This window comes from Larus michahellis, chromosome 1 (genome assembly GCF_964199755.1).
Source record: "Larus michahellis chromosome 1, bLarMic1.1, whole genome shotgun sequence".
Classification (NCBI taxonomy): Eukaryota; Metazoa; Chordata; class Aves; order Charadriiformes; family Laridae; genus Larus; species Larus michahellis.
The window spans coordinates 129689669-129714410 of NC_133896.1; the positions used below are offsets into that span (position 1 = coordinate 129689669).

The 24742-nt window shown below is 42.3% G+C and overlaps 1 protein-coding gene across 2 annotated transcripts in view; it reads left to right on the top strand.

Annotated features, from left to right (window-relative positions):
* The window catches only part of SRPX (sushi repeat containing protein X-linked), a 47220-nt gene extending 22904 nt beyond the window's left edge, over window positions 1-24316 (top strand). Inside the window, exons 2-10 of one of the 2 annotated variants that reach the window (XM_074572880.1) lie at window positions 4344-4403; window positions 10695-10886; window positions 11502-11678; window positions 17363-17489; window positions 19473-19594; window positions 20285-20464; window positions 20901-21034; window positions 22326-22447; window positions 23791-24316. In XM_074572880.1, the coding sequence (XP_074428981.1) occupies window positions 4344-4403; window positions 10695-10886; window positions 11502-11678; window positions 17363-17489; window positions 19473-19594; window positions 20285-20464; window positions 20901-21034; window positions 22326-22447; window positions 23791-23971 (1295 nt within the window). In that variant the 3' untranslated portion in view covers window positions 23972-24316. The remainder of the gene's footprint in view (window positions 1-4343; window positions 4404-10694; window positions 10887-11501; window positions 11679-17362; window positions 17490-19472; window positions 19595-20284; window positions 20465-20900; window positions 21035-22325; window positions 22448-23790) is intronic. The other variant, XM_074572879.1, reaches the window with a different exon arrangement.
* Window positions 24317-24742: the final 426 nt, after the last annotated feature.

A 24742-nucleotide genomic window follows, 5' to 3' on the forward strand; every position in this document is an offset into this window, starting at 1 on the left:
AATGTAGCTGTATGTTCTCTTTCCCTCCCTTTCTTTTTCAGTAGACCAAGGCCCCCGGCCAGGAGAGCAAATACTGGGCTGTAAGTGTGGAAATGGAGCCAACATGAGAAACTGAGAATAGCTGCCTTCACTGGATGTAGATTGTGGTGCTAAAGCACCAGACTGCTTCATCAGATGCTTGATGTTGAATGTAAACATCTGTAATCAATTTTGAGTGGGTTTAGGGTTAAACAAGTGATCCCCTTTGAGGCTGGTGAGATCACTTCAGGAGATACTTAAGTGTTCTGCTGAATGAGAATTGGCTTGAAGGCTGGCATCAGGACACTTGGACTGGATTTGGCAACCACAAAACTCAGGCAAAACTGATCCCGAAATGGTCTGATTTAGGTTATGCACAAATGGGTAACTGCTGTGTGTCTGAGCGTCCCATTAGCTTGCCAGTTTGAATAGTAAATGTGTTCTCTTAGTAGTGAATACTTCTTGTACAAGGTTTTTTACCTCATCAGAAGGCTTACCAGCTTACTGTCGCAGCTCCTTCTGCCCTGTCTGGCAGTCATATCCCTGGATTTGTTCATTCAGCACAGACTGTTGGGTTCTTGGTGACAGACACTGCTGTGTGTTTTTCTGCTAGGTGGTGTGTAGTCTCATTAAAACTCTATGCCCTAATAAAATGTACGTAAAGAGAAAGCTTTCCTAGGCATCACCCAGGTAGAACAACGTAGTGAATATTTTGTGAATAAAGAAATCTTTTTTCCTAACATAAACAGAATTGGTTTAAGTCCATAGATTAATCTCATAATTGATTAATCTTAAAATTGTTATTTCATGCATTTTGCTTGTTGTCTGCTAGAGCAAAATCCACAGCTGTTTTTTGCAGGAACCTGCCGTATCCTGAACCGTGATGTGAGACAGCTGTAAAGCAGCTTGTTGTTCTTGTCATTCTTCCTCAAATACCCAGTTTTTGTACTGTGATAACTTTAGCACTTCACACACAGAACAATGCTTTGTCCTTATGTGGCTTGGTAGCTAATTCTGAACGTATGTGAAGCAGAAGTACTTTGTTTTGTGGCTGAGAAAATGAAGATGCCATGGTGATTTGCTCAGGATGGCTTATGGGGTGGCAGCAGTGGGGAATGAGGCGCCAGGTCAGGCCTCATGGCTGCCAGGACAGAAACCATCTGCCAAAGCAGGACAGTTCTGATGGCGGGCTGCTGCGTAACACGGCTGTACGCCCTGTACGGCCTCTGTCAGCACAACGTGGATGGGTGAATATGGGGAGAGGCACGGGAGATCTCATCGATGTTTATAAATATCTAAAGGGCAGGTGTCAAGAGGATGGGGCCAGGCTCTTTCAGTGGTGCCCAGCAACAGGACGAGGGGCAATGGGCACAAACTGGAACATGGGAAATTCCGTCTCAACATAAGAAATAACTTCTTTACTTTGAGGGTGGCAGAGCACTGGAACAGGCTGCCCAGAGAGGTGGTAGAGTCTCCTTCTCTGGAGATCTTCAAAACCCACCTGGATGTGTTCCTGTTCAACGTACTCTACGTGAACCTGCTTTGGCAGGGGGGTCGGACCAGATATCTCTGAAGGTCCCTTCCAACCCCCACCACTGTGTGATTCTGTGAGCATATCAGGTCCAGGGATGTGTGAAGAAGGGCATGTGGAGACAGGAGAAAAGCCAGCACCTCTGTGTGAGGCGGTGCTGCAGTGCCCAAGGCAGCGGCATGGTGGTGTAGATTCGTCCTTCCAGAGCCAGCCCAGCTCTTCAGGGACAGCCCTCTGGATTGGGTTTATTCTTCATGGTGTGGCCTGGTGCCGGTGGGCAATGGCCAAACTACCCTTTGTGCCTCCATCTTGCACAGGCGCCGCTGAGAGCCAGCATCGGCCAGTGGGCTCCCTGTGAGATCAGGCTGTGGAAAAGTTGTGAGTGAGATGCATCCTGGGTAGCGTGAGGACAACCTCTCCCATGGTTCCCCAGGCCAGGCCCGCTGTTGTTAACATTAACGAAACATTCCTTGTTAGGAAAGAAACCCACAGTGCTTCTCATTTCAAGCTAGAAAATGAGCTGGAAATGGGAGATGTCAAACTCCATGAACCGAGCCTCGTTTCAGGGCAAGAGTAGAAATAACTCTTTAAGGCCAATTTTTGTTAGATGACTTCCAAATGCATTTAGTTGTTTCTCATCTAAGGAAAGGTAAATGTGCAAGAGCTGATATAGCTCTAACATTTACTGATTTTAAATGCTAACATCACTGCACATTAAAATTTGGACAATTAAGAATAACACTGAGATAATGGTTTTATCTCAAACTGAGTAAATAGCAAAGAGTATCCCAATTTCTGACAGAATAATTGATGTTTAGAGGTGTTCATTTACATATCAAGGCTTCCATGAAGCCCTCAGGGATCACAGCTTGCTCTTGATGTTACACAGACTTGCAGCACAACAAACTTTAACATTTTTATCTCGAGAAGTTTCTCAGAGATAGTGTTTAGTCATCAAAACTTCAACCACAACAACACAAATTTGAAAATGCAGAGAAGTGGCTCCCAAGTGATTGGAAGCCTGTGCTGTATAGAGCCCTCGATTTCAGGGGAGAAGCTGTCTGGAAGTTGGCTTCGTCAGGTCCCAGCTCAAAGCCTTCTGAAAACTGGTGGGAGGATTCTCGGTGATAACAGCAAGCTTTGAATCAGCCCCGAGGTGAATTGTGTTTTTTTGCTGCTTTTATGGTAGATTTGAGTACTACTCTCTTGGTTTTTCACATGTAGGAGTGTGGTTCACATAGCTGTAGTATTGGTGTAAGATTTTGCACCAATGGTGGAGCACACGTGTCCCCTTCTTCCCTGCGGTTCCTGGAGTGAGTGCTGGGTCCTGGGTGCTGGCATCCAGCGAGCAAGTGAGGAGGCGAGAAGGGTCACGGGAGATGCAAAGTGCCTCATCTCCAGGTGGCCCAAACCCTTGCGAGCAGCGCTGCGGCTGATATTGTGGAGGGCACTGATGCAGTAAAGCTATTCCCGTGGAGCAGCTGCAGAGACGTGGGCTGGGTTTCTCTCCTGGGTTTTCCTGAGGCTGGTAGAGTAAGAAATAAAGTTTCACTGGTTTCTGGGAAGTTTATTTCGTTTTTTATAATAAGTGGAATCTGTTGACAGATGCTGATAGCAATTTTGGGGAGACAAACATTGTTACGCTAGCTCTCTTATCCTTATGCTAAATCATGCTAGCCATTAATGTCTTTTGGCTATGATTTCTGCAGAAAATTGTATGCTTTGCACACGAAGTTAATAGCTTATTGAGGTGCCTGAATTATTTTATTTAGCCTAACTTTAAGCAGCAACTGGTACAGACCGCGTTGTCACACCTGGATAAATGGTGATGAAATATCCCCATAGCTGTAATTTGAGATAGTATGTGTCAGAAGCTCTTGTAGCGTAGTGCTGAGCCTCCTTCGTACCTGCCTATTGCATGCAAGGTTTTTGGAAAGATTTCTCAGAGGGGAAATTTGTGAGACCGCTTTCTTGGAGAAGACTTATCTAGAATTTCGACTAGACTTCATGCTCTGAAGCTGCTTATTTTAAATAAATGTCACTTGAGGATATTTTGAAGGCTTTCTTGCTGACTGCCATGTTTTATTGATGAATTACTTGAGTGGTGGTGCTCCAGATGGTTTCTGTTTTTTATATAGCAGTTTCTACCTTTATTTTAAGATTTTAACTGTTGCACAGGTTTTTAAAAGTACAGAACTATCTCTTTGTTTTTTAACAACCCCAGAAGACTGCTTGATAGCAAACTGTGGTTTTGATTTGAGTGTAACTTGTGTGGCAGGTAATGTACCTCAGTGTTTTGTTCTTGGTATGAAGATCATACAGGTTGTAAAAGAGGGTTGTTCTTGAGTTATGCACATTTTACTTCTGCTGTTTGGCCTGATGGCTATTAACAGCCACTTACGCTATGGAACCACTTTATAGTGAAACCTGTGATGTGCCCCTTCACCTGTACCTGCTCTGTTCTCTCTGCTTAATAGATCAACTCCATGATAGGTGGTGGGCTTTGCATAACAGAGGAGCTCTGACTTGACATGTGCAACGTGGCATTGCACAACACTGCTCGAGTAGCAGTGAGAGAGATTTACTATTTCACTTGATCATCAAATCAATTTGCCCCTTCCAAATTCACTATAAACTGGGTCTGCTATGAATCTGAGCTTCACAGAAGCCCATGCTGATGGCATTGCACAGATTATCGCATCCTAATCTTGCATGTCTTTTCGCAAAGCTTTCTTTTATTCTTAATTTATATTTCCTTTCTTGCTGCAGTTTTTTTCTCTATTTTGTATTGTAGGATCGGGATATTCACCCCTTGAAGACGACGAAGATGTGTATGCACGCAATAGATATAAAGGTGAATGCTTTGCTTATGTGCTAAAGAGGATCAGCTGATTGCTGAGAGAAACCTTCCTTCTTTTTCTTTCCATGGATTAAAAAAAATCTTGGAGATCCAACTCCATGGGTTTTCTCATGGATTTTTAGATCAAGATTTATTTTCTACTTTTTTTTAACAATGGAAATTAGACCAAGTGCTGATCATCACTCTCTTATGCACCTGAGTAAGTAACTTTTGCACTGCCTTTGCTTTGGAAGATCAGGCTATTAAATCATGAAAATCTAGGAAGAGCTTCTCTTTATTCTTCATACATCCTAACAAAACCATCAATGATAAGCTGACTCAAAACCTGGGCCTGCTGATGGTAATGTATAGAATTATACGTAAGAGAACTTGATTTTCATGACTTTATTTTTACCATAAAGTTGATCGTGTTTCAGGTTAACCTGCTAGCTGAAATGCCAAGTGAAATGTGTTTAACAAATGAACGTGTACATTCCAAAACCAAAATATGTAGCTGGATGAAGGAGTGAATGGACTTGCATGTTTATAAAGCAAGTTCAGGTTTTCTTCCCTATTCTAGAAGATTTTGCTGTTCAGCAGGATTGAGAAGTTTTTTGCCACCAACAGAAAATCTTCCATTTACTGTGTCCATTTTCTTAAAAGGTCTGCTTCTGTCTCAATAGCCCTCTCCACTGCCAAAATCCCTCAGAAGCCTAAACAATAAAGGAACATAGCATGTAATTTGTCACTTTAAATAGTAACTGCAGCAAACTAATCTGTGGACACGCTACCATTGTAATATAATCATTTTGATTACTTGAAAATACTGGGCATTGGTGTCTTGTACGTTAGTGATTCTCTGCAAAGAATCAATGAGCCTTGTAAGAGATAAGTCATAAAGTGATTCAGACATTTATGAACAACAGAGGAAAGCACAGATGCTATAGCTATGTTGCTCTTTCCATAAATGTCTTATGTTCCTCCCAGTAAAATACTTCAGTATAAAATTTTGCTTTCAAACACATGCAGAAATATTTCTCTAAAGCTTTGTTTAGGTAAACTCATTTTTCTTTGCCTTTTAACGCGTAACCCTCAGCAGACACATAGAAAAAGAATTCCAGAGATCACAGAGATATATCAGTGCCAATTCATGCCAGGGCAGGCAAGTAGTTAAAATGCGGGTTCTGTATCAATTCCTTTTATATGGTGATCCAAAATGGATTATACCCATGTCAGCCAAAGTGTCACCAGGGTAAGTGAAACATAATGACTCATTCACGCACGTATTAAAAACTGCTCTGAGTTTGGAAGCGCTACTGCCAAATGTTGAAGATCAGACAATGTGAATCTAAGAGTATAAAACGTTGGAGTAGAAAAGGCTCACTCTTCATTAGCATACTTATTTAAGTTGGTACCGGGGGGAAGGGGATGGAGAAAGACAAAGCAAGGGAAAATGGGCTGAGTAGCTGCGTTCAGAGCTTCTCCGTATATGTGCAGTCGAGCATTTTGGGTATGGCCCATTGCTCGGCAGATAAAACTTCACAGTGACAAATACCTAAATGGATGTTCTCAACTGATGATAGCATATGTAAGCAGCATTGGCTTTTCTTTGCACACGCTCTCACTAAGCAGTGCAAGCAAGCACACAAATTCATCCTCTTTGGCATCTGCAAACAAAACACTGTAGTTTATTGGGTGGGGTGGGGGGGGTGGAGAAATCGGACCTCCTACCAAACCCTTTTGTATTCATCTGGATGTTTTTCAACTTGCTCAGCTTTCCAGAGGAACGTCACCGAGACTTTCTGTGCCCTCAGCATTTTTAAAGAGTTTTTCCTTTCCTCCCTGGTGAACCCTCAGCCCTGTTGGATGGTGTAACAGCAAGCAACAGTGCAGCCTGCCCCTTTGCATGCTGCTTGTGAAGGAAATGCTCAGCTGAAGCTGCTGTTTAAACAGGATTGAGAGGAGACGATGCTTTAGAAAATGCTTTCCTTCCACTCGCTTGGCATGGCTGGCTGGGATCACATTTGATGAGGACAGGCTTCCCGAGTACAGCCGTTCCTGTGTGCATCGCAGCTCTAGAGCCACTGATGATCTGATGTTCCTAATGTATTTTTTCAAATCCCGTATTGATCAAACGGTAGCCCTAGCTGTAGAGGCAACATTGTGGCTTCAGCCATTTCTGCTTGCTGCCCGTTCTCTGGTGGTTTCAAATGCAGCAGCGAGTCTCTGAAATGTTTTACTACCAAGTGTTAAATGCAGGCTATTGTATCTCTAAGGAATGGTGCGAACCTTCTGTTAAACAGAAAAAAAAATACTAAATAAGTCCTGGTAAGTAAAAACTCAAATTTCAGTTAGGTGAACAGAGCCCAGTACAGATAGTGAAGCTCCAGAAGAGGTGCCTGGGGAACCTGTAACTTTTCTTATTCCCAAAGCCTTCGGGAACATGGCTGATCTTGTCTTGAGGCAGGGAACAGCTTGTGTGACCTCCTGGGGCCCCATCTAGCCCTCATATTCCATAAATACTCCACGTTAACTGCTTAGCCTTTGAAAATGAATATGTGCCTTCACTTAAAAATAAACAAACTTTGATCTGAAACTTTGTTGTATCGTTTGATGTGCTTTCAGGCACATAAGCCTTTCAAGTTAGCTGGGGTTTTTTTCAGTGATATCAGTTGGTCTAAACCCAGATATTTGCCCCCTTATAAGCCCTGCCTCACCCGCTTTTTTTCTAATCAGGTTCAGTTCTAGAGTAAGCATAATAATGTTTTAGATCAAACAGATGTTCCTCCTAAGCTCTCCAAGTTATCTGCATCCAAAAGGATGTCTGGTTTTGTTTTTCTTTCTGACAGTATCATTTGGTCCAGTAAAAGATGTGTTACCCCTCCCTAGGAGCCTTGCTCTGGTTCTCTCTGTAGACCACGGTAGCTGCAACGACACTACAGGAGGGGCTTTTTCAGTATTCTGTTTGTGCTTTAAACTGCATTTGTTAGCTGTTAGCTACTTTTTTAAAAAAATATATATGCAGCTGTTTATTCAAAGCAAGCATATTTGTAAAGCCGCAAAAATTTGCAGAAAAACTCAGGCAATTTGCAATACCTGAAACAGCTGCTTTGCCTTTTTTTATTATTATTATTTTATTAGCCTCTTGAACATGTTGCAAAGTCAATTTGTCTTCACACCCTTTACAAAGGAAATCAGCCACGTGCGTTTGCACCTTTTATATGCGGAAAACCTGAGGCATAAATATCTTGGGACTGATTTGCTGAAGGATTACCTAGCTGGCTGGGGCAAAAGCTCAGCCTGCCTGAGTCTTCATCCCCCTTGTTGTGCCTCTTCGGTCAGTGTTCTCCTAGGAGCTTCAGGTTTAAACTCCTCTGCAGAAAAACTGAGGCCTCCTCCTTAGTTAAGGAGATCCTACAGCAAGCGGTAAATACTTTTTTTTATTATTCATTTAAAAAATAAAAGTAGTTTAGGGTCTTGGGGCGGGAGAAGAACAAGCGGGACGGAAAAGTTGGAAATTTGGGGGATGAGACCACTGAAGGGGAGATTATGGAGAAGCTGCTGTTAGCTCAGGAGGAGGAGGATTTCTCCACAGGAGGTGAATGAGACACCTGTGAATCCGAGGTGCGTGGCTTCCCCCAGAGAGTGGTCGGGGGCGATGCCTGAGACGGCACCAGTGGCAGCGGGCTGGGCGGTTTAAGGAGGCTGCAGAGATGGGGCTGTCATCGCTCATTACCTCAGCAGCAGCTCACGGACTTCTGTTCCTCTTAGCTCACGCTTCTCTCCTGCTCCCACAGTTTTAATTTGGTTCACAGCAGGCGTGAAAAATGTGAGCCGTTGTGATACAGCCCCTCAACAAAGTGGCCCAAGTCAGCTGTTGGTGTTTTTTGTTGGGTTGTTTGTTGGTTTTTTGTAATGTCTTTTGGTAACTATGGGATAGAGATTAGGGTGAAGTACAGGAAATAGTTCTAAAAATGGTGGTAAAGAGTGGAGGATGTATTTGACATTCAGTACTTCTAGAAAACAGGACCATAGGTTGGAAAAAAGAACAACCGGAGACAGGATGATTGTGTGGCTGAGCCGAAAAGCTGAAGTGCAATCAGCCCCCAGCCTGCTGTGTGCTGTTAGACTGGTCTGCTCCTTTCCCGTGCCTCAGTTACTGTGTGTTTGGTGACATTGGGAGTAATGCCACTTACACATCTTTGTAAAGGGTTTTCCCATGTGTTGGTGAAATACAAAAAATAAGCACGTCACAGTACAATAGGATTGCTTCAGAAACAGAGTAGTCCAGAGGAACATGCACTTGGTCTAGTCAAAAGCTTGACAATTAATCTCTGATTTTAGTCCTCAGAGGGTATTTGTGTTGACTCAGGAGCAGCACAGCAAAATGTAGGTGCAAAATGTAGTTTCCATTGGAAAAGCGTAAATATGGCCTAGAGACAATGTACACTGAATCTAAATATTCTATGTATGAGAAGCGTACGAGGCTGTATTGATTTTTATTTATGTGTAGAGCTGATCCAAATTGTGTAGAAAAATGTAATGATAATAGGAATGATAATAATTATAGGAATTAAGAGCTAGAAGTGAACATCTGCTGAAGAGGGTTGAGAAATTATTTTTAAATGTCTCCTGTTTTTAAGGATGAAGGCTAAAACTCTTTGTGTTTTGTTTTGGTTTTTCTTTAGCTTTTCCATCTTGCTTTAGCTTTCCATCTTTATTAGCTTTTTGCATCTTGCAGACTTGGAAAGTTTTGTCATGTATCTTCTGCATGTCACACATTGTCACACAGGATTTTAGGGCCTGTCATCTTTCTCTTTTTGCCTTTTAATCCCTCCTCCCTCTCGGTATCTCCTTTTCATATCTTGGAGCTGAGAAGCTGCCCGCTGCAGAAAAAGCACAGCTTTCTTGGTGCACCCTGTTGTCAAAGCTAAACAAAGGTTTTTAAGCTTTGGCTGGGAAGGGGAAGTATTTATTTGATACTGCACCCATCAGTATCACAGAATGGTATTAAACACACGCAAGATGGTACCCTTATGCTGAGTATTTCAAAGTGTAGCCCTGACCATCTATTAAAGGTTCAGTTTTATGTACGTGTGTTTCCCTTTGTCCTGTGGACTCAGTAGGAGCATTAGCCATGAAGTCCCAGCCAAATTCCCACTTCCCTCGGATTTAGTGGATCCCTCCACGTGTCACTGTCCTGCATCCAGGAGCAGCTAGAAGGCAGTTCTTGTACTTCAGGCTATGTTTCCATGATATTAAGGAAAAGTAGTTGTCCACCCATCCTTTGAGGTGAAGAGTACAACACATGAAGTCCACACCTTTAAGAACATTTAGAACTGGATTTAAATGTCTGCTGCTTGGGTTCCCTTTTTTGAATATGTGCTAAGTATATAGGATGAACATCGACACCCTCTGAAGGATTTAACAGTAGGAAGGGAAGGGGTTTGTGCTGTCAAATACACGCATTGTGCCTGAACGCATGTTGCACTTGGAAGATACAGCTTACTACCAAGAAGAGAGGAAAGAGGTCAGATCTTTTTCGAAAGCTCTTCGCTTACTCTGTCGGATTGGACACTTGCCTTCAGATTCAATCCTGGCAGTCCTGGGTGCTAACTTGGAAAGTAACTTCGCAAAACTAGAGCCGTACTTAAACCCTGAATGGTTGTCCTGACACGTGGAGGATGTATATGGACAGGCTCGACATATCGGCAAGGTCATTTATGTAAGTCACATCCTTTATAATTGTGGGAGAGCCAGAAATATTGCAGAGTTCAGCCACGGCACTGTCCTGTACTGCGCCAGTTATTACAGAAGACTTGTTTTTATTTTCAGTGGGCAGTGAGAGAGCTAAATGTTGTAAAGCTTACAACTACAGCTAAAGCAAAGGTGTTCCTAACGCAAACTTTTGTTACCAAAGAGAAGTTAGATGTATCCATTTAAAAAACAAAGAGGGGAAAAAAGGTCCGGTTGCCATCAAACTGTCCACACGATGGCACACTTATTCCATGGACAAAAAAACATAGCCCCCCCCCAACCTTCTAATGGCTACAATCTTTAATGTTTTGTAATAAAAAAGAGCTGCCAGTCTTTGAAGGGCTGACCTTCTGGTTTATTAGACTTAGTGCACCTTGCTGCACTGTTACTTCTCCACTTTGAGGATTGGTGGCTTTCTAAATAAGACTTTTTTTTTTTCCATTTCTTCTCTGTGACCTTGAATAAAGGAAGTGATTTTATGTTTGTGTCTGACCTTTCACATTTTGCGAAGCACTATGAGTGGGGTTTTTTTTTTGTTCTCTGTGCTAGAAACACCGTGGTGCTCCCCCATTAAGGTGAAACATGGTTATGCAAACTGCAGGACCCCTCAAGGGGAATATTACAAGAACGTATTGGGGACAAGATGTGATATTCGCTGTCAAAAAGGCTACGAACTGCATGGTCCTCAGCAGCTTATTTGTCAGTCAAGCAAACGCTGGTCTGGGAAAGTGCTGTGCAAACGTAAGTAGCTATGAAATCTGTGTGTGTGCCTTGCGCCTCGGATTCAGCAGACAATAAATTTTACTTGCCTTTGGAACAGCGATCTTGGGATTGCTATTTGCATTTTAAATATCGACAGTATACTTTGATATGTATGTGGGCTTGTTGCTGAGGATCTTACAGTGGTACGTGGCATGAAAAGTATCATGAGTGGTACAAATACTGTTGGCAGAGGGCAAAGATAGGGAACGTTTTATGAGTGTGGGATTTTGATTTATGGGAATCATTTTATGACAGAGCCATAAAGCTGTTTTAAGATATTGTCCTTCTTGGATTTTGTAAGCTGGCAGAATTTGTATCCGGTGTCTAAGTGGGCTCTTGCAGTAAAACATTTTCTGGACAGAGAGGAATAGGCACTTACCATCTTTTTGTGGTAGAAATATGGCATTAGGCCACTCAGTATGTAAAGTTAAATTTGAAATGCAGCTAATAATTAGCTGATAAGCCTCACGCGGACCATGACTTTCTCCCACTTGTCGTTTGCTAGCTGCATCCGTATTTCTCTGTAATGCCCCAGATTCACATTACTCTAAAGGGGGATAATAGGTTTCCAGAAATCTTTGCTTTCTATTCCAGAAAAGCGCTGCCCCACCTTGTCCATGCCGACCAATGGGGGCTTCAAGTGTTTAGATGGTGCCTACTTCGGCTCAAGGTGCGAGTACTACTGTTCACCAGGATACCAGCTGAAAGGCGACCGTATAGTAACATGCATGGACAACAAAGTTTGGAGCAGTCGGCCAGCATCGTGTGTTGGTAAGTAGGATGGTTAGTCTGCGTCCTGGGAAGTCTACATCTTGAGGTATCTGCTGGTGCACAAGTCATCCAAATGAATTCCAAAATGCTCTTTGATCCACTTCCTTGGGGGAAAAAAGCAACTGTCCCTTTTGAGGGGAACAGTTTTCCAAGGGATACAGAGTGGTCTCAGTCACTTAGTACTTTCAATCCCAAGTGACTATATTCCTTACACATACGCTATTAGGTCCGAGCGTTATCACTTTAATAAAGGTGAGGCTGGTGTAAATGGTCAGTGCTTTACAATGCTTACAGCAGCCTTCCCTGATCTCCTGGGTGACTCATTGGTAGTCTGTAATTACTGTGCTGCTCTTCTAGCATGTTTTCTGTTGCTCTCTGCAACTTACTGATAAAACAGCTTTAAACTAAACCCCCCGTCTGACGTCTTCTGTTGCCTTTCTGTCTTAGAATCATGGTTTCCAAACATATCCAGGGAATAGGAATGGATTGTAGTTACTAGCATGGTTGCAGTGAGCTAAACTAAATTTCAGCCTAGTTCACGTTAGTTATGGCAGCAATTTTCATGACGTAGTTAGCGGTCTCCTGGGAACCTCAGCTGGAATAATGGTTTTTATATACAAAAATCAAAAGAGAGATAAACAAATACTGAGATTTAACTTTCCTTCCTACTAATGAGATTTCAGAAGATAGTTGAGTCTCAGCTGCTGCTTTTGTTTCTGGGAAGTCTCCAATAAAAGGTTCAGCAGCCACCCACAAAGGAAAGTACTTGGCCATCTGAATTGGCTAGCTGTAATTTTAGCTTGTGGGTGGTAGAGTATTTGTGCTCAGTGTTTTCTGTGTATGATAACTTGGTTTTCCTCAGAGTGCCTGTGGCTCCGTCTAGGTTAGCAAATGGCTTTGGAGTTTCTCCGCTGTGGCCTGATGCTTGCAGAATTTTGTTCAGGTTTCCTGTTATTTGGCATTGTACAAATGTAGAAATGAGCCCGCTGTTTGTGGTGTCTCTTGGTTTTATTTACAAAAAACAAACCTGGTCCTTCTCAATGGTGTGGGCAGAGGAAGGAAAACAAACACTTTTAAGTTTGGGAATGATAAAATGTTGTTTTCTGTATTTCCTGGCACTTCCAGAACCTCATCCGTTTGCAGCGACAAGGTGCTTATTACAGAGGATGCGGTCTTGCAGAGTAGAGTAAGCAAGTATGTCTTAAGCAAAAAAAAAAGAGGCTAAACTAGCACTAACACTTCTTTTTGATTCCAAACATGCAGGATAATTAATTGTTGCATAAGGTATAATTGCAAGTCCCAAGTAACCCAGTAAAAGTGATACTATTAGTTAAGTTCTGATAATACCACATAGTATGGAGAAGACCCCTTCAAACCTTGTGTGTATGCAATTCCTATGTGCAAATAGTGAGTTATGTAGTTAGCAAACTGTTTAATACAGTTATCTTTTGACCCCTTGAGAGGTAGGACAGGGAATTTTTTGTGACCAGACATGACCCTAACAGCATAATGCGGTTTGCAATTGAACACTTATCCCTTACTGTAATTCAGTAGTTACGGAAAAGTCATCAGTGAACTGCAGCCTGCAAAAGCTTACTAGTAGCCAGCAGAGAACTGACTGAAAAACTCACCTTCAGCTGAGGGTAAAATTAAGGTGAGGGAAGCAATGAAATAATACAAAGGCAAAGAGACTGGTTTATTTCGTTAGCATAGAAGCAATTGGTTGCAATGTGCACAGTAGGGATGTTACGTGTGATCACAGGCACGGGCTGGTAAAGCGCATGTCATTGAGAATAGGTAGAGAGGTGGCCTGGGGACACCACAGCTATTAGCATCAAGTATGGAAAAATTACTGCAGATGCGAATTAATAATCCTCTTGAAAACAAGGGGCTTTCCTCTACCCTTTTGTACTGCAGTTGTGCTGCTTAGCATTTTTGCACAAAACTACGTGGGGTTCACAGTGCAGTAGTGAAGGTCCATGTAGGAAGGCATAATGCTAGCATCATTGCTGAAACAGGTATTCATTAAAGGGGGGGGAAAGATCTTTGTTTTTTTAATTAAAGAAAAGTAGGTATGTTTTAGCAGTCAATTACGGAAGCCCTTACAGACAGTGACTATTCTGTCTTAACAAAGCAGACTGTCTGTCCCCCTCCTATAAAAGGAAGGATATCCTTCATGTTGCTGAAATAACTTTGATTAAAAAAATCAACGTCCATCCCCTTTTGGTTATCAGTTAGCTAAAAATGCCAATACTCACTTGAATAATATTTCCATTATATCCTTAATGCACTGTGACATAGATTGAAATAGTTATTTTCCTTTAGAAGATTGAAAAATGTCACCGTCTTTTCTTCTATAAAGGTTTCATTTTCCTGCTGATTGTATAACAGAGGTTGTGGTAAATGGCTGTCACCGTGCTAAGTCATCCTTTTGTCACATCCTAAGACTGTATTGATAGGTAGTTAACTAACAGCTTCCAACTACGGATGTCTGAAACAAGCTTATACAGGCCCTGATAATGGATGTTTTGAAATACAGAGCAGTGCCTTGTGGAGAGAGGCGGGGAGAGCAGAACAACGTTTTTTCATTCCCCCTTTTATGATTTCCAGTCTCTTCATCTCTTTATGCTTCTGACACAGACTAATGTTTTGAATTAACTTCCAGCCATCATTTAATGTCATCAGCAATCAGTAATAACAGCGTGGTTACGTAGCAACAGGCTGTTTACCTGTCCCATATGGACTCTTGAATAAGCAAGCAGTGGGCATTCAGTACCATCCCTCTGTTTCTTTCCTCTTGTCATCCCGCATTCACAAGCAAGTAAACATAATCCTTTAACAAACTGTGAGAAAGGCAGTTAATAAGCTCTTTAAATGTTGTCAATGCTGTTAATATGGCCAATCCCTGAAGTATGTTTAAAAAAAAATCTAAAACCTGTTTGTGAAAACTTAGCATTTTTCTCCACAAAGTTCAAAAGACAGCTTTAAAATTTGGTATTCCACTGCTGACCTCCCGATGGCTGATGCCATGTCTGCAGTGCCACTTCCCAGCATGGAGCCAGAACACCAGTTGCTGCTGCCAAGTAGCCGAGAAAAGCAACAGCTGTCAAGAACGTAAGAGAAGTAGTGGCTGAACAGCGCCAAATTTTTTATGAAAACTCAATTTCCCTGCCCGTGATGTAAACCTTGCAGGCGAGATTCACCCATTTAATACATAACCCTGCTAAACAGCTTAAATAACTCCGCTTGGCTTTTCGTCAGTCTTTCAGCAGCGATGCTGTAGTAAAAGTGTAAGACCAGCCGTTCGGGGTCAGACACCTTGCAGTGTGTCCTGGCTCCAGCTCTGGCCAGGAATACTAACTGGGAGACTCTGACAATCCGGCGCTTACAGGATGATTTTTTCCCCTCTGATAAAACCTCCCCAGCAAACAAGTCAGCAATCTTGTTGGTTCCTCCATTGGGGTATGTTTTGGGACCAGTTTAGTTTTCTAACCTGCAGGTGGGCACCTTGCTCACATCATACATTTTATTGAAGGGTTTTTTTTGGTGGGGGGAGGGTTGTGTTTCAGTTTTGTCACTTCTGCATTTTCCTGGATGTTCTCTGGTCACCTTCTCTGCCTTTAAATGGGTTGGGTTTTTTTTCAGACCTGTCTTCCTTCTGCCAAGCTGTGGCCAAGGTGCTTAATATGCCGTAGATCGGCTGTAACTTTGTACAAGGGCACGAGCGCTGTTTGGTTTAACACATCCCGGTGGCCACTGCAGTTAAAGAGCCTCTTTGGTAGACAGCGGCTTTCTCTGGGTCCGTTTCAAAGCAGAGTTATTCTGGTGGGGTTCAATGGTGCCTGTTGAATGCTGAGAGGCAGCTGAAATGACCAAGGAAAACACGCTTTCCAGGAATTTTTAAGCCCAGCTAAAAAGGCTGCCTGGCCCCTGGGTGCTTGGTTGCTTCCCATGGTAACTGTATTGTTTGTCTTTACGACGTGGAAGACCAAGCCAGTTCATACCAACCAGTCTTCTCTGCACTAAATAGCTAATGAGCTTTCTGATTAATTAAGTGCTTAAAACACTGGGTCCTTAAATGCTGTTCTGTTTTTATTCCAACATTGTATTTATTTAATGTATACTGCCCATAGCACAGGGGTGAGCCGTCGCCACAGTAAACTAACCAGAGCCAGAAGCAGCCTTGGTGAGACTGGGTTATTTCCCACCCTAATGCAGCTACACTGGGGGGGTTACTGAGAGCAGCGTAGTTTTGTAGAGGAGGGCAGAGCTCTCGCTGGCTGCGGTATGAGCAGTTTTCCGTGCATAATGGAAAGGTACTCTAAAAATAAGGGAGTGAATAAGAAATATGAGGAGGGGGACAAAGTGCTTCCTACAGCTGGAGCGGATGCTTGAAAATCCTACTCATTTGCATACTGGAGCAGATGAAGGAGGGTGAACGAACTCACAAAGTCAAAAACTTAAAGAATCCATAAAGAAGAACTAAGTGCCTTGTGTATCTTTAATGAAGGGCGTTCTTGTAAAGTACAGGAAGCTTCCAAAGCTGTGTAGAGGAGTCTGCTGTTCGTTTCTGATTGCCCCACTCACTGTAGTGGGAACCCGCTCTTGGTAGCTCCACCTTCTAGTAGGATCTACAAGGAAATCAAGGGTTGGCTTCCCAATACCATAGGAGGAGATATATATTTTTTCATTATTTACCAAAAAGAATCCCACAAAAATTAGCACTTGTGTAAGCAACTTTGCAATGTTCCTGATGTTTTCTGAATAACTTACGTGGCCTGTGCCTCCCTCAACTCCTTCTGTGCAAAATTAGGACAGAAGCTCTTCCTATGGAAGTGGCTCACAAAGCTGCCGTGTTCGGGGTTGGAGGAAAACTCTTACAGAAGAAATAGAGATAAACCACTTTTCAAGAGTCCCAGGTTCTTGGAATACCATTAAAAGTTTGAAGGGGCGATAGCAGGACTGCACTTGCCCTAGTTAAACTGGTAGAAAACATTGGTGTTGCTTGTGGAATATGAGGGGCTATGAAATTATTTTGTATATTTGATGCTTTGTAAAGACCTAAACCATTTTGCATTGCTATTTTTTGGAAAGAAATCCAGGTTACAGTTTTTGTGTCTGCCCTGCAAATGAAAAGACAAAGCCTGCCCCCCCTTTAAATTTAAGCAGCACTTTAGGGATTGTTTTCTATTTGCGTTCCTGTCTCTATGTTCATTTTCAAAGCTGGTATATGACTTCAGGGATTTAGACTTATTTTGGGTATAGCCCAAGCAATGGATAAAAAAATCTGAGACTAAGCTATTAAAGATAATTTGTGTTTTTTTAATTAATGATTGTGATGATGTTTGGGCTTGGTTCGCCCATCTATTTCTGCTATGCTGGCAGGATTGGCAACAGAAGTGGCTGAAGACCAGGAGCTGTGCATCACCTTTGTGCCCCATCAAGGTCTTTTATCATCGCCACTGTTCCTTAACTCCTGTATAATAGTCACAATCTTCTGCTAGCAGTTAAACAAGCTTTCAAAACTTACCCGGGCTGCTTTTTGTTTTGTATTACTTGTAAGGCACTATTATAAGAAGTACTTGAAAAAAATCAAATGCAGCAGTAATTCCTTGCAAAATGACAAGTTTGTCAATCTTACGTTGTGTCTCTTTTTGCCATTGCTGTGATGTTTATTTCAACAGATACCGAACCTCCAAGAATCCAGTGCCCGAGTGTGAAGGAGAAGACGGCAGAGCCCAACAAGTTGACGGCCAGAGTGTTCTGGGACACCCCAGAGGGACGGGACACGGCTGACGGGATTCTGACAGAGTAGGTGCAAATCTGTAAACCTTTGCATTTTCTCCTTTTTATTCCTGGGGTCCTTGGTCAGTAATTCAGCTGATGAGGGTGGCCAGGTACCCTTTCTCCATAATTCATCCAAGATATTTGTTTATAGTTGTCACATGTCAATGGCCTGTAAAGAATTGCACGCTTAATTGAAAAATTAAAAATTGTCAGCTTGAATCGTTTGCGACCTGGCATGTAGAGGGGTAGCAGATTATCGCGTTTATTTTGGAGCTGATGGAGTAAATGACAATAGCATTTTGACTGCACCTGTGAAATTTTCCAGAGCTTCTTTGTGGGTCTCTTCTCATATACAAGAAGTTTTCTTACACCAAGTTACCTTTTATACTTAACAATGAAAAGATAATAGTGTATCGGAGGTAGCAGCAGAGGCAAATTTGACTGTCTTAAAAAAAAAAAAAAAAAAAAAGATGAATTATGTCACAAAACAATACCTGCAATCATTTTTAGGTTTCTTCCTGAGGTAGTGCTGAGTATTGATGTCACAGCGTTCTGCAGTTACTTCTAAAGTAATGCCTCTCAGCTGAAACTTAGGGAGCTTTAAACATGGGATTTAAACTTAAGACTTTCTTCAAAATTTCCTTGTCAATTTTTATGGTTTCACAGTCACATTTTCCAGAAGAGCAAGGTGCACTTCTGAAGGTACCAGCGTCTCTGATTTTTCCCATCTTTATCATGCAGAATTTATCTATTATCTAGATAATTGTAATGGAAAAAGTATAGAAAATCTGCTTTTTTCATTACACAAGTTACATCTTTTAACTCTATATTAGTGGACTGGTTAAGCTTAAAATCTTGAAGTTGTAAGCTTAAAGATGTTTACAGTTTTATGTGAATACAAAAAAGCTGTTGAAAGACACAATGACATTGCCTTTTTATTGTTACAGTTTAAAAAAATATCAGAAAGAAGAATTCATTATACAGTTAAAAAAATATTGCTGTTAAAGTCTAATGTGATAATTCTATGGCAATTAACAGCATCAAAAAAATTAAGCCTGATAAAATAAAAATTTTGAAAAGTGTCACAATAAAGACATTCCAAAGCCTTTTTGATTAAATAATGTCTGTCAGGCAAAAAAGACCTGGGGAATATCCCATGTAGACTTTGTCATATGAGTAACTGTTCCCAGCTCTGAAGAGACTAGCTGTTGAATCTATGGAAGCTTTTCCATAAATCTATTTTTATAAAATCTTGCTAAACTGTGATGCTTTATAGAGTGAACAGTGCTTTCCTTAGATGCACTGGGTCCTGCAGTCCTGTGAGCTTTCCCATTTCGTGGAACACTGCTCAAGCTCACTGCGTCGCTACTGAGGATACGTTTAACACGTCTCAATTCTCCTGACAGGTTTGCAGGATAGGAACAATTCCAGGTGAAAACGCTGTTGTGGCTCACCACACCCTTCTGCTGTGACATTAAGTCTCGTTTTCTCTTCCATTTTTGTACATCAGTATAATCATAGGAGCGATACAGAGCTGCCGGATAGGGTATGTCCCTACTATAAGAGGCTGGAAGTTTTCTTAAACTCCACCAGCGCTGGGGTACGCTGCAGCCCTGACAGTTCATGATACAAAATGAGGGAGGATCAATCTTCACCTTTCCTTACGTAAGGAAAAGGAAACTCGAGTTCTTTTGGGTATGGCGTGATGCTTGTCCACACTATGGATTGTCTTATAGGAAGCGAGCAGGCCCTGCCCGCTCTGCCTCCCTTGTGATCTTGAAAATCTGAAGGGTGGGATCCTTCTGTACGACTCCAGGTGGGCTGTTGGCAGCAAGTTTCAATGCTCTGGTCACTGCCGCCCAGCGTCTTCCTTTACTTACTCACAGCCTTCAGTCACGCAGCACAGCCAGACAATCTCAGCATGCCACAAATGTCACTCTTCAGGCTTTTACAGCATTGTGAGTAGGAAAATATTGGTGAATTTATGTCTGTCTGTCCTGTTTTTAGTGTTATTTTGAAAGGCCTGCCACCAGGGTCACATTTTCCAGAAGGCGACCACAAAATCCACTATACCGTGTATGACAGAGCTGAAAACAAAGGCACTTGCAAATTTCTTGTTAAAGTCAGAGGTAAGAATGACGTTTTTACCCTGTAAATACAGTCACTGATTTGCATCTGGCTTAGTAGGCAATTTGAGAAATGTCCTCATTTCTGTATTTGTCTGCATACACATGTGTATATAAGCTGTATGCGGGTGCTGAAAAGGAGAACGCAGTCTTGCTCAAGACCCCGAGGGCCAGGCCTGCAGCAGGGTGGGTGGCCAGTGCTCTGCAGGTCAGGGAAGAGCTTTATTGATTGCTCCTGCCTCCAGCTCCACACGCCTTCCCTCCTGCTGGCTTCTCCCTGATAACTTAGCTTGTGAGCTGCTCAAACAAGCGTGCAAGGAGTTTTTTCAGCTGTGACTCACATCTGTCAAGCAGGGCTGCCCTTTCACAACTCCAGGTCTTGAACTCTGGAGTTGAATATAGAGAGATGAAGCCTGTAGGTTTCAACTTCAGCTCTCTTTGTGCTTCATGACCTCTTCTCACCATGATACCACAATCACACGCATACCCCTATACGTCTGTATCATTTGAGTTTAGGTATGAGTTGAGGGGTTTTGTGGGTTGGGCTTTTTAAGTATGTGACTCCAATAATACAGAAAGCAAACAGTAAAAATGTCTTCTATGTTGGTATTCCACTGACCATGCTACCCTAGTAGCAAACAGGGTCATGCATGCCTTGTCTTTTTTTTTTTTTTTTTTTTTCCTCCTGCTTAGTCAGGCGCTGTGTAAAATTAAATGCCCCAGATAATGGCTACATCAAGTGTTCAGGTGATGGAAATAACTATGGTGCTACATGTGAGTTCTCCTGCATTGGTGGCTACGAGCTGCAAGGAAGCCCAGCTAGAGTATGCCAGTACAATTTGGGGTGGTCAGGAGTGGAGCCAAGCTGTGCACGTAAGTGAGTATTTCGGCACTTTACCGGAAGGGCTGGCAGAGCAATGGTTCTGGTGGCAGTGAGAATTTGGGAAGGGGGGTGGGGTTGGAACGCAGCTGCAAACTTTAATGCCCCAGAGGTAAGAAACTTAACATCTTCGTCTCCTCTGCCAATTTGCACTTAGAGCTGAAGCCTTTGCCACCTTTGGCTGCTCTTTCCTAGGATGATGATGGTACCTCACAACCGATAAGTGTGTTTTAGCTCAAAGCTCTCTACAGAGCTTCAATCTGGAGTCAATCCATCTTGCAGGCCAGATCAGCTTAAGATAAAATTGTTGGCTTCAAGGAGGCCAGTATTTCATCCATATCTTCTTTATTACTATATAACAGTTTGCGCTTTTAGAAATAGATCTGTTTTCAGTATGCTCTGCAGCTTTTGTTTTAAATTCAATTCTAGCCATGAATATTAATGTGAATGTGAGGACTGCAGCTGCGCTTTTGGATCAATTTTATGAGAAGCGGAGACTGCTAATTATTTCAACTCCTACTGCAGCCAACTTCTTCTACAGGATGCAGTTGGGAATGCTGCAGGTAAAACACGTTTTTGGGGAGGGGGCAACGATATTTTTTTTCTTTAAAGACAGACACCAGAGGACAAGTTTCACTCTTTCATATAAATCCACAAACTTCAGCTGTTATATTTCAGCCACTGGAGGATCTGGATTAGTCATTTTTATATGGGTTTGAGTTGAAATATCTCCCCAGTCTCTAATTCAGCTCAGTTCTGGGTTGTGCTGCCTCTGACTGTTCAGTTGCTGAATCCCTCTTCCATTCTCCCCAAATTAATTTAATATCAACTTGTGCTCAATAATCATTCCCTAACTCAGCTCCTAAAGAGGTTGAGAAAGCCCCAAACGATACAGCACTTCAGTGGTTGCAGTTCATGCAAAGCAGACTGCAGACTTTGTAACTACAATGGAAGGTGTGAATAGCTTCAGAAAAAAAGTGTACCAGCAAACAAACGACCAGAGACTCAGCATAGAAATCATCCAGAGTGCTGGAGATAGCACGGGGGTATTTTGTTCCAAAAAAAAAGAAAACTACTGGTAATTGTCCTTCTTATGTGTCGTAAATGTGATGCTCTTGTTGGATTTTTGCTAGACTTAGGGATGTATCTCAGAAACGTATCTGTGTCCTCAGGGAAAGGAGCCAGTCCTATATTCTTTTACAGCGACAAGTGCTTCTATCTTGCTTCTTTTCTTCTAACTGTAACAAAACTCAGTATAAGTAGTCACTGGGATATGAACATGATGATGTTTTTAACTGCTGGCTTAAGTTACAGTTGTATTAAAAAAAAAAAAAAAGTTTTTCTTTTCCCACATTAGATTAACTTGGCAAGAAAATTCAATGTATTGATCAAAATGAAATAGTTTAAAATACTAAATTTAAAGGCTATAGTACTTTTCCCACTGCTTGACAGTGGTCGAACAAGTTGGCATGAAAGAAAACTTTTTGCAGTCAACTTCCATCTCACATACCTTACTTTGATTGCCAAGTTAGATTACTGGCACAGTGCTTAATACCCTGGCATCTTTTCATGTCATTACAAAGACAAGTTTACATTTCTCCGAGGTGGTCCCTGTGTGTTATGTTTCTTAGAGTAGTTGAGAATCTGTCATTTAACATCCCCTGGAGTCATGAGGCTGTAGTTATTCACAGCGAGAATTACAGACTTCTCAATGTATGTGCTCATTTCAGTTTCAACCATCTCACTAACATAAGAAGATTGGACTCCTCTATGAACACTCGCTGCACACTCAAAACAACTCCCTGTTCTCTCACCGATAACTAACACACCACTTTCTTCTTTTAACCCTTCCAGCCGGCACAGTGTGGTTTAGACCTCCGACACGTTACCGTAGTTGAATTGGTGGGTGTCTTCCCAGCACAAATAGGAAGAATAGGTGTAAAGCTGCTGCCCCCGTCACTTGCCCTGCAAGTCAGGTAAAGTAATCTCTCACTGCTGTTGTGTCTGCACCTTAGTGCATATGATGCATTGCATTTCATTCCATGCATCTTACTCTCTAAATATACCTCTACTCTAGCATACATACCTAGGCACTCGAAGGTAGATGTGGATGAGTATGTTTTGGGATTAATTTGATCTCTGTCTGTGCAATAGCTACTGCAAATTCACGGGCATTTGGTATTTATGGAATTAAGACCATAGACTCCAGCTTGTTTCACATTTAAGTGGGCCGTGACCTATTTAAATGGGAAACGAACTGAAGTCTATGCCACTCTTTCAAGTGCCATGTCTTTCTTGACCCTTTGTTCAACCCAAGTGAATTTTAGAATTCATGTGAACTCCCTGTGTATCCCTTTGATCACATCATAGGTCTATATTTTTGGGTGCTGCCACTGAAAATACTTCCAAGTGTGTCTGTATTTGTGCAGTCACGACAGTCTGCAATTACACCGCGAGGACAGCCTTGGAGCAGCTGCCAGTGCAGCCCCAAACGGCAGCAACAGCTTGCCTTCCCTGCAGCGCTGCTGGTGGCGGTGGCCAGGCCAGGAGGGGACGCAGGGGTTGCTCTTTGAAGTCCCACACGTAGAAATGATATGGGTGGTATTTCAAATGGGAAACGATCTCAGCCACCCCAGCCTGACTACACCATTCAGTGGTTTTACTGAGGTGCCTAAACCGTTCTGGCTTGGGTGTAGACTGGCAGGGGGCTGATTTTCACTTGAAAGGGAGACTTCAAGTGACAGCATTTCCTAGGGACAGGAGGACTAAAAGAGGCAAAAGTGAAGGCCTCATTGGCAGGGAAAGTAGTAGTTATTTAGGAAAAAAGTCCAGGACCATTTTAGGCAACATCTTCTGTGATACGCCTGAGGAAATGGAGTAAGTCCAGACAAGAAGAGGAATAGTCTACTTGTAACTCTAGCTCCATCGCAGTGGTTTTCTTTGGGCAATGTATGTAGTACTTTTTTTGTCTTCTGTTTGTTTTTTTTTTCCTCTTGCAATAGCAATAGCTAATGGGATGTGCTATGCTAACACTCAAACAGAGCTGGGTGCAGTTACCTTGACCCTTCCCCAATGCAGAGGTACAGCCAGCAGCACGTGCAGACACCTGCTCTCTGCCTGACTCCTTGTTCTTACAGCTGAAACAAAGCCCCCCCTCTATAGCCCCCTCTGGCCATCCCTGCCTTCCTCTGCTTAGACCCAACAGCCTGGTTCTGCCATTTATTAGTTTGAAGTGCCCAGGTAGCTTTAACAAAACGAGTTCCTTTATTAGTTTGAAGTGCCCAGGTACCTTTAACAAAATGAGTTTGTTATTTTGCAGGCTGCTGCTGAGGATCCCCCATTACAATTTCAACATTGTGGTGATGGACAAGCACGGAATGGACAAGGAACGCTATCCTTTCCCAGCAACGCCAGCCGAGCTCTTTGCACTTATTGACAATTTTCCCTTGAGAAAAGAAGAGATGAAACTGCAAGCAGAAATTGGTCAATCGTGTCCCTAATTCAGGATTGCAGGGCTTGCAGTTGTCAGTGAATTGGTTTTTTTAATCCACGTAATTCTCCCCTTGGTGCTACACAAAAGCATGGCTTTTTTAATCACTGATGTACAGATTTTTTATGTGTATTGTTAAGTCTCTCTGGCTGTGCATAGAAGTATGCATGATGCTTTTTTGTACTTTCAGCCATCTTTAGAGAAAAGTGTACGTAGGATTACTACCCAATGGAATTTCTTGTACAGACAGTGAAGAACTGAGGCAAGTCTCTGGGAGTTTATTTTGGAATTTTTTTTGGGGGGGGTGTTCTTTCTTACTGTTTATAAGTCTTTTATTAATAAAATATTGTTTTGCAAACAGATAGTTGTCTAAAATTCCTCTTGGAGATAAAAGTTGATTGATTTATTCAAAAGTTGCATCAAAGTAAGCTCTCTGCAAACCATTATAACGGAGACATCAGCCTCAAATTTAAAGTGTACAAGCGACCCAGGGGTGTCTTCAGTTCCACTAATAATATGGTCACCCACAGACACAAAGCATAAGGCAAAGGCAATGCAAGTACCTGTTTTCAGCAGCAGTGAGGAGAAAATAGCTGATAGCAGGAGCATGGAAGTCATTGCCAGAAGGAAGATGATAAAGGAGCAGTGAACAGTGTAGAAGATGAGCAGTAATTACTCGAGGCCACATACTGCGATGCATGATAGAAAAATATGCTCTTACCTGGTGTGCTCGTGGCTTTTCATGTCCAACGGACTTGGAGTAACAGATTCCTTTTCCCTC